General features: G+C 35.1%; 1 protein-coding gene across 1 annotated transcript in view; it reads left to right on the top strand.

The window, feature by feature from the left end:
* The window catches only part of CACNA1A (calcium voltage-gated channel subunit alpha1 A), a 181,525-nt gene that overhangs the window by 64,808 nt on the left and 102,948 nt on the right, over nt 1-13,769 (top strand). The window contains exons 21-22 of the mRNA XM_029284026.1: nt 2,903-2,962; nt 4,755-4,861. Of these exons, the coding sequence (XP_029139859.1) occupies nt 2,903-2,962; nt 4,755-4,861 (167 nt within the window). The remainder of the gene's footprint in view (nt 1-2,902; nt 2,963-4,754; nt 4,862-13,769) is intronic.

Genomic DNA, 13,769 nt, shown 5'->3' with positions numbered 1-13,769 from the left:
AAACAAGGGTAACCAGAGGGAGTCTAAGCAGCAGTGACATTATTACAAATGGAGATTATTCATCTCCCAGGAAAGTTAAACCCTCTCTAGATTAGAAGGTTCTGGGTGACAGAAAAGGGCAATAGTATAGTGTAATTGCACATCCAAAGCAGAAAAGTGGCTGCAATTCTGACAGAGAGAACAAGCAAACAAAGCAACTAACCCAGCCCTTTTTGCCACTGCTACCAAATGGATAAACTGCATGCCCGAGCTTTCTTGCTTAATAGTCCTTAAACTTGGAGTTTAAATAATAAGTCTAGAAAACTCTCTATGTACTCAGTATAATATGGCGCCGAGCTATTGGTTAAATGAAAACATTTCCCTAAACAAATTTGCATTGTTGATATTTTAATAACATAAAGCAATTCAATTTTGAAAAGATGTTTTTAAAAATATTGGAGAATAAGGATTATAATTCCACATTCAGTGCCAATTTTGGATGTTTATATTTTGATTGGCTGAGCTGTTTGCTTGTCTGTAGCTCAACCTGATGTGTCTCCTTTCGAACTGGTTCCAGTGGGATATTTAAATCCTTGCAGACCTTTTCCTGCCTATGTCATACAATTCCTGTTTCCTTCTCATCTTTAAAATGTCCCGATTGCTGCTGATAATTGCTGCTATCTTCCCTAGGGGAAAAGAAATATTCCTGCCTCTGATTGTCTCTCTTTTGCAAGTCTCTCCTTTCACTCTTTGCAGGTGTATGGTGTGTAATAAATTATCAGTGTTGCATAAACATTCTGGTAACCTTAAGAAATAGTATCAGGGCTCAGTTCAAGACTCAGGGTGAACTTAAAAATGACTGCAAGAGATTTTAGTTGTAAGCCTTTTATTCATTTGAATGGCAGATTAACTTTCAGTTTTGCAAAACTACAGATGCTATTTGTTCTGGGAGCAGCCTGTTCGTGTTAGTTTTAACCTCAGCCTAAAGATTATCATGCCCTTATTTTATTTGATATGCTTTATGCTGTTGTTTTGCAGACCTTCTCAATAAGTGTTGATTTATTTCAAATCAGTTTCATATATACAGATCATCTTGCTGCTTCCCCCTCACATTCATCCTTTTCCTAGGAACTTCAAAAATCAAAGGATAGCAATAGATATAGTATCCTATTTAGAAATGATAATTCTCTGCTATAATTGAGGAGATAGCATCAGCAATAGCACTTAGATTTATATAGTGCACTCCATAGTGCTTTACAGCACTCTCTGAGCAGTTTACAATGTCAGTACATTGCCCCCAACAGTCTGGGTCTTCATTTTACTGACCTTGGAAGGATGGAAGGCTGAGTCAACTTTGAGCCAGTCAGGATCGAACTCCTGGCTGTAAACAGAGTTAACCTGCAATACTGCATTCTAACCACTGCACCACCATGGCTCCTGAAATGTTAAATCAATATACAATGTAAAATTCAGCACTAATGTAAGGAAAAACAGCTGTTGAATCAAAGTATAGTATAAAGTTTAATACTTTCATAAAGAAAAGCACAGGCTTTGAAGACGTACATCAACTTTCTGCTTATCCTTTTGTTAGTATGATAGGATTAATACTTTTCTTTACAACATAACTTTAATTCACTTTAATTCAACATTTAATTTAAACGCTATATTGAAGTAGGACAACTGGTGTCTTTTAGAAGGAGGTGTATGTATACACATATGCACCCGCACACACACACACACACACACACACACACACTGCTCTTCAGTAAAACAAGGGACATTTATTTTCAATGTAATATGTTGCCCCATGTGCCTAATAAAATTCAGTTCATTTGTCTGGTTTCTTACAGGAAAAACAATGTTGTTTCTTACAATGTGGGTATCACCAATTTATAAGGAAAGATTCTTTTCTTAATTTTTATTATTATTTACTAGTTTGTTTCTTTATTTTTATCAATAGAGAGTTATTCTTTTTTTCTTTAAAGATGGTCCCTCTCAACATTCTCAATCCAGACTGATTAAACCTAAGAACTTTTCTACATGTGGAGATGACAGTTATCTCAGGTCACTCCTCCTCCCTATGTCTCCATAATATTGTGAGCTCACATGAGACTAACAACTATCAGCTTGACTCCTACCCCTAGGAGAATGCTATGAAAACAATTTGCAGTGTTTCCTCTGGAGCTGCCAGAGAAGACCAGTTCTCACCTCATGCAATTTCTCCCTTTCTACCAGAGAGCCTGGCACCCTTACCCCTCTGCCACATTCACAACCAATTCCTCTGCACTGATACTGAGGAGGGGCTTTGCTGCTCCCCAAATACAATAGTCTTTACAAAAAAATATTTGTAATACTCCCTCCAACTGGAGGGTACGCTAGCCAACTCAAGAAGGGAAAGCTGAGGATAGCTGCTAAGTGCCACTCAGTTATGTGAATGTGCTGTTTACATGTATTTGGAGCTATAAGCCACGTGGGAAAGTTCTTATTTTTAAAACCCATCTTCCCCATTCACCATCTTCATATTTTCCACCATGATTGCAGAGAGTAGTTCATAGTGTACAACAGGGGTGTCAAACTGCCGGCCCACGGGCCGGTTTCATCATACCCACCCCATTGCCGGCAATGGCAAAAAAAGCTCCGATGCGCGATGTCACGTGACATCGCGAGTTTGACATGTCTGGTGTACAAGGAAACTAATTCTTCCTAACCAAAGTAAAGCTAAACTGATTTTGTTGTTTCAGAGATTCTGATTATGTGTGGGGTCTTTCCTTTGCTGGAAAGGAAAGGAATGCCTTTTGAATGCCTCCTCAAGATTTGCTCACTTCACACTGGTTTGATTGCAAGATCAGCTAGGCTCATTTATTTCAAAGGAGTTAGCAAGTCTTGAACTGTATATTTTTATTATTTTCTCTCCCTCCTATAGGTTCTTCGTTACTTTGATTATGTCTTCACAGGTGTCTTCACATTTGAAATGGTTGTTAAGGTTAGTAAGGTTAAAATCTGTTGGTGTGGGGTGGGACTGATACTAGCGTAGCTTTGTTAAAGGTATGATGTTTTGAGAACAAGAACTTATTTTCTCCCGCCCAGTAAACAATTCTGTACCCTTTCAACATTCTTCCTGAGTAATCACTGAAATAAGAAACTGCTGATGTGCTTACAAAAACATTCACAAACCACCATCACAATTTCATCTTGGACCTAAGAAGAAGTGTAAGCAAAGTTACCATCATAAATGAGTATAATGTAGTGAACCAGATTTAAATGCTCAACTGTTTGAATTCACTATTTCATACACACATGCAATCAGACTTTTTTTTTTCTCCAGAGGAATTAACCCTAGCTAGCTCTTAAATTAGACCTAGCAAATAGGAGGAACTTTTTGGAATTTAAAAGCAAGCTCTTCTGGACTCACCTCACCTCTCCACTTTCAAACTATTCCAGTGGGCACTGTGGATCTTTTCTTACTTAGCCAGAAATATTTCTATATAAGTAAAGTTATGGTTATGATTATCTTATCTGGTAATATAATATATTTTAAAGACAAACTAAGGCCCTTTCTCCCATTCACAAAATAAATAGATGGAAATTTATGAATACTTAAGATGTATGTATTGCAAGAGAAGAGACATGTGTCAAATTAGGGTTTTCAGTCATGCTTTTACTTTCAATATCACCAATACTCTGATTTGTCAGTGAATCTAGCAGGTATTTGTAGTGGTTCAAGAAGCCAGATAAGTTGTATTATCAGATTATCAACTCTTTCTCCTATTTGCAAGGTCTAATAATAAACTAGCCTCAAGATTTGCTAATCTCTGGTTTATCTTGGAATGTGGCTTATATCTTATTTTGGTCTTATGGTGCTAGTAGCATTTTTACTTCGCTGGTTGCTTTGTGGATTGTAGGTTTCACCTTCTTGATTTTTTTTTCAAGTGCATGCTAAATTATTATCATGTGACAGAACATTTCCAACATAATAAGGCGAGAGTCAATATATCATGAAATACCGTACCAGTATATATATATATATATATATATATATTGAAATAGCTCTGAATTTAAAGGCTATTTTCCAGATTATTAAAGTGATACATTTAGCAGCACAAAAATGAGCACAGCTCTTGAAGAATATTTTTATAGTATGATATTGATTCTAGTTGTAATGTGGGATAATAGCTCCTATGTGACAGAGTTTAAAAGAAGTAATCATAAATCCTAGACAGATTCATTTCTCTTCAAATACCATTTTGAAGCACCAACATCATAAAATACATGGGAGAGAATATTATGATTGTTAACATTATATATCCAGGAAAATAACAATCGTATTTAAAACTCTTATATTCTAGCACACCAGTTCTCAAGTATACCAATTCATGCATTCCAAAATCCTTTAGGTCAGACTTTGATCTCTAAACTAGATGTATTATTATTATTATTATTATTATTATTATTATTATTATTATTATTATTATTATTATTATTACTACTACTACTACTACTACTACTATTACTATTACTATTACTATTATTACTACTACTACTACTACTACTATTATTATTATTATTATTATTATTTGCCCTGTGCATACATATGGTAATTTATCCTTAGTATTTTTATTTTCTTGCAAGAAAGTTCCTTTTTAGACCCTTCACCTTCTCTTTTGTAAAGTGGGTTAGATTAATATTCAGACGGAATATTTCAGGGCTGCAGTTAATCAAAATCATGTGTATTGATTTGGAAACCTGAATTTCTTTGCTTTGTCTGGTTTTTGCAGATGATTGATTTAGGACTGATCCTTCATCGGGGCTCTTATTTTCGGGATCTGTGGAACATCTTGGATTTCATTGTAGTCAGTGGAGCATTAGTGGCATTTGCCTTCACGTAAGTTTCTTAGGGATAGCTCTCTAGCGTTATAGTGCTTGCTTTCTTTTTCTCTTTTTGTTTTAAACAAGCATAGCTGCTTCTCCTTCAACTGGAAGAATTTCTTGTTGAAGTTTGATGCATGATGGATTGTTTATAATTTTCAACATCTATATGACTTGCCCACTGTTTTTCCTCATCGTGTTCCCTCTTCCAATGCCAGCTTAAGTCATCATAGAGCATGGATACTCAGCTGTGTGTCCCCCTCCCATTTGGCTTGGGATAGCCCTTGCATGTGAAGCTTTTCCCTGACAGACTGTTAGCAGAACAGTCGACTCTGCAAAAGTTTGAGGCAACTTAACTGTCACAATAAGTTCCTATATTGTGTTCAGTAAATATGTTGTGATACTGCTTTCTGTGGTTACAGTGCCAAACATTCACAAGATAGATATCCAGAGTGCAAACTAGGAGTCAGTCTATTTATAGAGAGAGTTTTGCTACTTTCTTTTCAGATCGGTGGAAATAGTTTCTCAAATATAGAACCAACTTGTATTTATGAATGTTACATTTAGAGTATGTTTGTTTTCTCACAATTTCTCACACTCCCATCACCAATCTAATAACAACAATGGCTGTAATTGTCTTCATTGTCATATCATCAAGAATTGTGTGAGAAATCAATGTAGTCTGCTCTTGGTATATCAGTGAATTTGAAAAAAAAACATTCCAGTCAACCTCACTGACCTTAACTACTAGCTAGTAAATACAATAAAGGTAAAGGGAGTGGTGCTCATCTCTGTTTCTTGACCAAGGGTGCCAGTGTTGTCCAAAGACATCTTTTGTGGTGATGTGGCCAGCATGACTATATGCCAAAGGCACACAAAACGCTGTTACTTTCCCACTGAAGTGGTACCTATTTATCTACTTGCATGCTAAATGGACAAGAGCTGGGGTAGGAACTGGAACTCACTCTGTTGTGCAGTACTCTGGTCTTGAACAAAGGCTATCAACTTAGCCATCACCCTGAACCATCGCGCCCTTTCAGTAAATACAATAGTCAATGTTTATTATAAAATTCAGGTTATTCTAGGTCACACTAAAGCAGCTAGGAGCTTTTCATTTGATAATTAAATTCTTTAAACAGATTACAGGGTGTGTCTTAAAACAGGGCTTTACACTTTAGATATAGAAGATTTAGTCAAAAGTTTTCCAATAAATATTGATATCATGGATTATAACCAAGGATCTTCTGGTTATAAGAAAATATAGTATACAGAATACTATGATTTCTTTTTCAGTTAGCAGTTTCAGCTAACTATTATTTTCTCTGCATTACCACAAGTTCATTAGAAGCTATATAAACTGGCCCTAGTTCCTTATTTATTTTGCCAAATAATAGAAGTCAAAGAGAAAAATACACAAGGGCACTATGGCGAATATAAACACTAGAGATGGAAAATGCTGTGTATAAATTATACTGCTGATTCTAAAAGTATACTATATCTTTGACATTAACCGAATCTGTAATTGCTCCCTTAGTGACAAATTCTAGAGGACAAATTAGCACCATTTTCTTTTCTCTATAGAAATAATTTTGAGATGCTTGGACCAATTTATAATAGAAATTGAAAGCAATGTCTCACACAATTGTCCCTAGTCTCATGCCCTGAACATTTGTTGCCCTGGAAGGCCTACAAACTGTACTGACTTTAAAAATACCAAATTGGGGAAGACTGGTCTAACAGCTTTTTATTCATAATTATCAAAGTATATGGGATATTTTTAAAAAAGAATATTGCTTTAGTATTTAAAAGAAAAAGACCCAATAAATGTTTTAAAGATATTAAGAAAAAATACACATATTCCATTTCAATTTTTAAATAAAATATTACATGATCTTGTGAAAATTTATTGATCAGTCTTTTTATTGTATCATTAAAAAACCAATTCATAAGCAGACAGAGAACACATGTAATCAATCTAAGACTGTAAATCCAGAATGGAATTTTCCACTGTAAAAGAGTAATTTTTTGCTATGTCTATTGAATTCATTGTTTATTTATATACAGTATTGCTCAATTTCAAAATGCTAGTGTATGATTTAGAATAAGCTATATTTAAATCATAATACTTTAACCAGCAATATATAACAACCTTACACTAGGTAGTAAACTAAAACAGAACAATGGTGGAAAACATACATCATATGCTTTACTGTCTCCTCTAACATGTATCCTTCCAGCATAGAATATAAAATCATTTCAACCAACTGTCATGAATCTTAATATTATTCAATAAAATGCTATAGATCTATAATAAAAACATTTCACTGTTGATAGTAATTCAGAAGTTTTAGTTGCTAATGCATTTGAACCAAATTGTAAAATCAGAAGGTAGGTCTTTAGAGATAAATGTCATTTTAAACATACAATTGCTGAGTAGTTTACAATTTGCCCTTTAATGATCATGAAAGATAGAAAGGGCAAGCAAAGATGAGGGAAATGCAGTAAAGTTGGAATAAAATTATCTCGTGAGGCCAAAACCTATATGTATTAGTTTCTTCATTGCAATGTTTAGAAAAAAGAGAGATTTTGCCCAGAGTTTGTTTTTACTTTTTTTTTTATTATTTAATTGTTCTCCATCAAGTTTTTACAGTACCTTAGAAGATAAAATACATACATATCTTTTTATTCCTATTTATTTCCCTTTTTAACAGCATATCATAAAAATAAAATATGATCCAGAAGTCCAGAAATTGATTGATTTATGTAGTCAGCATTTCTGCTGAAATATTTATCTTACTTTTCACCTTACCTGATTGTCCTAATTCATTTTTAAGCTCTTTCATATTATAGCAAATGTCATATACAGTATGTGGGTGATGTGTGGGATGTGTGTGTGTGTGTGTGTGTGATCAAATGGCATATTTGATCTCCTTTGAGTACACTTCTTATTGTATACTTTGCAAGATCACCTACTTTGCCTAGGCTGTTTCCTTTGGCAGAGTCGGTTTGCTGCATTGGGGCTACAAGAAACATTCTCTAGTATTGTCCAGAAGATGGTGAGAAGATCTTGCTCAGTAAATATAATTGGCCACTACTTACAAGAGCCCGTATTCTGAATTTTTGTTGATTGGCTCTGTGGAGCTTAAGGAATGGTCTATATGGTCTGATATTAAGACTGGTCTGATCACAGAGAGAGATCTTCTTTCATAGCATGTAGTTGTGGCTTGGAAGGAGGAAATCCAGCCATTCTCTAGCATCCATTCTCTAGCATCCTTGTTTTGTGGACATGCATGATGTCAGGCCTGCAGATTCTGTCCACATAGACTTCTCCTACAATGAAGCAGCCAGTCTTGTACTCTTATACACTCACATGACATCTTCCCCTAGTAGAAGCAAAATCTGAGCATTTGGATCAAGTGATAAAATATGTCTCACTATTGGCTGCAATTGGAGCTAGTGTAATGCAGCTTTTTAGTATGGGAATCTCTTCACTAGTGTTCAATGTGCTATCACAGTTGATAGAAGGAAGGTGATGCTACCCCTGATGAATTTGATCAGAAGACACTTGCTTTTTCTCCGTGAAGTTTTTATAGTACCCTATACTAGAAGATATTTAGGGCCTGCTATTCAATGTGGGCACTAGGGGGGCATTCCGTTTACCTCACAGTAGCACTAACTTTGGAAAGTCAGCCATACTTTGGGTGCATTATTTCAACATGATTTAAGCTAACATTATTGCTAAATCACAGTAGATGGGTTAAAATTTTACACCAAGCTAAAATCTGATAAAGCATAGCTAACGTTCTTAAAAATTTTTATCCAAGTAAGTCAATGGCATTGCCTGGATAAAGAAGACACTATTTTACCCACATTTGCCAAAGGTGCTCAAAGGGTAATTAGTTAGACGAGGAAGCTAGTTGTGCTACTTGTAAACTTGATCAGCATATAAATAAAAGCATCAAAATCACCTGGGAGAAACAAGTTTTTTGCATGGAACTTCTTTTACTGTTCCGTTTTCATAAGAAACAATACATTTGAAAGCCATTTAACAGACAGCTTGCCTTATACTATTTCAGAGTTTCTATACATTAATTCAAAATAAGCCTATTGTTTTTAAGCAAGAATAAATTGAAGTGGTGGTTAATTTACAATAAAGTAGAAATGGAATTTCAATTCCAAACAGATGCTGGGTGCAAAGAATGGTCTAAAAATAGAATGGCAAGAAATGGTAAGAAAAAAGCTGTGATTTTCTGTTACTCTGAAATGTTGATGATGATTGCCTCTTCTAAGCAAAGGTTCCCTAGATCTGTAGTCCCCATTACAAATGTTAGGTTTTATTCGCTTTGTGGTGGATTAAAAGACATGCAGAATAAGAGAAGGCACTTGGAACAGAACATTCTACAATTAGCATATTTGTTTGCTCAGCTGTAGAACAGCCATAAGGGAAGAATTCTGAGTCAGATGCTGACCAAAGTTTGTGTAATGAGCAAGCTCCAGTAAGTTTGTAAAGGAATGAATGCTCTTGCAGTTACCTAATGTTATGTGTGGTGAGAATTCAGTTGGTTCTAACAAACTCCCATAAATATTCCTTCTTTTGAATTTAAGGTATTTCCAAGTAAGTTGTTATTCTATAATCACTTTGTCATTCATGGAATGAGTAAAACTGACAACTTATATTCTTATTCCTCCATGTTTTTCCACTGCTTCTATCATTTCTTATTATGAAATTAATAGGATGGGATAGCTTCATGATTTGTTTTGAATCGTAAGCAATAGCTTATTTTGAAAAACTTTTAAAACTTGACTCCTAATATTTCCTGGATAGAATAAGGTGAGCTATGAATTCAGTCTGCAGGAAATTTACATTTCTTTTGGTAATCTGTAATGTTTCTATTTCAAAAGCAGCAGAAGTGAATCAGCTATACAGTCTGTACATTTGGAGATGACAAAAATGGAATTGGTTTATCAGTAAAGTGAGGCTCAAGAACATATAAATGGAAATAGATCTTATTTTCATGTTATTTTCTGAGATCTACAAACTTGGAAAAGTGGTAGAATATGGTTAAATTTCAAAGAATAAATTACCTTTGCTTAACTTACCTTTTTTAAAACATCTTTCCTTCATGCTCCCTTGATCACTGTTGATATGGTTATTTTTCTGTCTTAACTCACCAACTTCATCAGAATGTAGCAACTGTGAGAAATTGCTTTTTTTTAGTCAGTCCATTTCAGTTAACTGAATAAGCATCTGTACTATTTTCTGCTGTGTTGCTATCACCTGACACTATATACTATTGTGTATTTTATTGTGTCATACTTCATATTATTATCCATCCCTCAGAGGTTATATTCTGGAATATAAGGCACCTTTCATGGCTATTTTCCAGGTTTGAGCCGAGAATCTCAATAAATCTCAGTTGTGTTACTAAAAGCTTAAAACCTGTAACTATGATGCTATCATGATCTGTTTTGGGATAAAAACATTATTTTGATAGAGAAAGTTACCAGAGCTGCATGAAAAAGTTGGATTTCTATCATTGTTGGTGAATGCACCAAAGTACACTCTATCCATAGTTCTACGCAAAACATGAAGCCTGATCTCTCCATATTTATTGTTTATATTCATTGTTCATTGTTCATATTTATTATTAAAATATTCCATATTTTCATATTTATCTCACAGTAGTAATTGTGAGAGGATCAAGGTGTCCTAGTGGACCTCCACTTAAGTATGAATCAGCAGTGTGCTGTAGCTGCCAAATAAGCCAATGCAGTCCTAGACTATATCAATAAAGGGATAGCATCAAGACAACAAGAAGTACTATCACTTCTTGTTGTCTTGATGCTATCCCTCTATTGATTAGTCTGTGCTGGTGAGACCACACTTAGAATATGGCATTCAGTTCTGACTACCAAAATATTAAAAACATGTTGAGATCCTGGAAAATGTGCAGAGAAGAGCAACAAAGATGATAAAGAGTCTGGAGGCTAAATTGTGTGACAAATGCTTGAGGGAGCTAGGTATGTTTAATCTATCAAAGAGGAGAATTAGGAGGGGTATGGTAACTATCTTCCAGTACATGAAGGGCTGTCATTAAAAAGAGGGGATTGGCTTGTTCTCCAAGGGAACAGGGCAAGAAGTAATGGGTAGAAGCTTGGTAAAGAGATATCAAATCCAGAGGGAAGGAAAAATTTTCTAACAGTGAGAATGAAATCATTTGCCTCCTGGGATTGTGGGTACTCCATCACTGGAGGTTTTCAAAAACAGACTGGACAACCATTTGACTGGGATAGCAAAAGGCTCCTGCCTTGAGTAGGGGGATTAGACTTGAAGACCCCCAAGGTCCCTTTCAGCCCTATGATTCTATCATTTCTATTGGAACTAAGATTCACTGTGTTTTGACAACCTCAAGTATACCTTTCCCCAGCCTATTGCCTTCCCAGAGCGAGTATAATTCTCACAATCTCTAACCAGCATAACAAATGGCCATGCTGCCTCTAGAATATAGGGCTTACTCATTTGCTAATTGATGTGTTTTCTGCCTATCGTTGAATCAGCCAAAAGCTATGCCAGTATGAAACTTAATGTTCCCATTACTAAATCTAATTTTGCTTCTATTGCCTGGTGACTCATTTTACGTCACCTGAATTCCCTACAAGGTAATGAGTAAGAAAGCTTTACAAATCTTATATACCTTGATTCTACCCTTAAACAATATTGGAAATGGGGGGACACTATTTTAACACTTGTGCCACTAAAAATTCCATACCTGAGGTTCCCATGCATGGGAACGTGGCAGAGAACAATGTTGGTAGGACATATCTGTGACACAATTAAATGCAAATAGGAAAAGTCCTTATGGGACTTGTATAGTAATCCAAGACATTTGGAATATAACACGTTAGTAAAGGTTATTCTATTAAGTATGCTTAGGAGTTTAGAGTCTTTCAATTGAACATCATTCCTCAATCAAGATTTATTTTCTGGTTAGCGATGAAGGAATTTAGTGAAAATTTTCCAAGAAAAGAATTTAAGATAATATTTCAAGTAAAAATCAATCTGTAAGTATTAGCTAAGGGATGAACAATAAAGATATCTGGATGCTGCCCTTTGTCATCATGTTATTTTTAATCAGAAATTTTAGAGATAAATAGGCTTGTCCTTGATGTAGGACATGCAAAATTTCAGTGACACTATGCAAGTGGAGGGTTGTCTCAACGGTAGAAAGCTCATCTTGCTTACCTATACACGTGTAGATAATTTACTGAAGTAATTTTCTTCCATCTACTTCAAGGCAGTAACTGAAGAACAAATAAATGTCCTGTCTGTAAAAGGCATTACATAGTATGGTATCATTAGATTTTATGTTCTGTGTTCTCTTTCTGATTGTTACTCACTTTCTTTGTCTCTTCCTTTCACTGCCACTTCACAACAGGAGCAGCTCACGGTAAAGTCTTTCTGTCTGTCTGCCTCTTATCACTTTCTCTCCCAAACACTCTCTGGTATACATGCTATTTATTTATGTGAATCTGATTATGCATCATTGTGTGTGACTAATATGATTGGAAAGCAAAACAAATTGGAGCTCTTTTTATCTCTCTCCAAACATCAGACATTTCATTTATTTTGTTCCATCTCACACTGAGTTAGGATTTGTGTGCCTTCCTGTCAGGTTACACTTTCTAAGAATCAGTTTCGTTGTAGTAAACTTGAACTAGGTACAGTAGTTGGTTTTTGCCTTGTTTGGGCCACTGAAAACAACATTCCAGTTAACCTGAGGACAAGCAATGGTGGCTGGAACATTGTTGGGTCTGGTCAAAAAGTCCCGATTGCTAGGAATTGTGGCAGAGGTAGTCCTTTGTTCTGTGATCAAATATTTCATTCTCTGTTCTGAATACTTATTTTTAATAGCCACTAAATATTTATGCTGGAGAAGAAGATATGTTGCAAGGCTGCTAAAAGAAACAGACTGGAATATGTTACTGCTAGACATCACAATACTCTTACAGTATGATTCATTAATTAGAATTAATATAAAAATCATCAATACATTATGAAGTCACTATCTAGAACCAGTTATTTGTCTCTCTCCTATAGAAGCATTAGAAACAGAAGTTCTTCAAAAGGCTGCCATGGTGGCACTGATGCTGAGAGTAAATATATGTTTAATCAAATGTCAAAAACCCTCTGTCCATCCTAAAAATATTTTTTTGAGCACCAGATACTTTGTATTGTCAGACTACTCTTAGGAGTTGACATAAATGTAAAATCTTCATCATTGTCATCATCATCACTATTCAACAATGTAAGCTAGATAAAGCATCAAAGAAGCAGTTACAGTAATGATGGCTACCTATATGGTTATGTTGCTTGGACATTTTATTTATGTATTTGATTTCTATAGCCACCCCTCTCAACCAGCATCTCTGAGCAGCATATATCATAAAAATATAAAAATAATTAAAATAAATATATATATGGTTGCCAAATAAAGTTTTTGGCAGGCCCAGGCACAAAACTGGGTCTTCGTAGCCATATAGATTTTCTTAATCTATATCTATAATGTAGTTATTTTTATTTCTCAAGTCAGTCCAGTACTAGAAAAACTGACTTGCAGGCTTTAAATGTATCTTCATTCTATTGAGGTTTTAAAAGCTGCTCCATTACATATAAAAATCAGATTCTTGAACACTTGTCAACCTATTGGATATTGGAAAGAATGACAGTGTCCTTTAAATAAACATCCTACGTCATTAAGCATCAGTGTTTAGATGGCTTTGAAATATTGTGATATCTACCAAAGCCACTATGTCTATGACGGAGTCAGAACTGAGGGACATTAGGAGTATTTGAAAAAGTTCTATAAAGGTATTCTGACCATCCAAAGTAATTCAAGTACAATTTGTTGAAAGCTGGGGTCTAA

Source organism: Protobothrops mucrosquamatus, unplaced genomic scaffold (genome assembly GCF_001527695.2).
Source record: "Protobothrops mucrosquamatus isolate PMUCROS unplaced genomic scaffold, P.Mucros_1.0 scaffold336, whole genome shotgun sequence".
In the NCBI taxonomy this organism is placed as follows: Eukaryota; Metazoa; Chordata; class Lepidosauria; order Squamata; family Viperidae; genus Protobothrops; species Protobothrops mucrosquamatus.
This window is presented reverse-complemented; position numbering and strand designations above follow the sequence as displayed.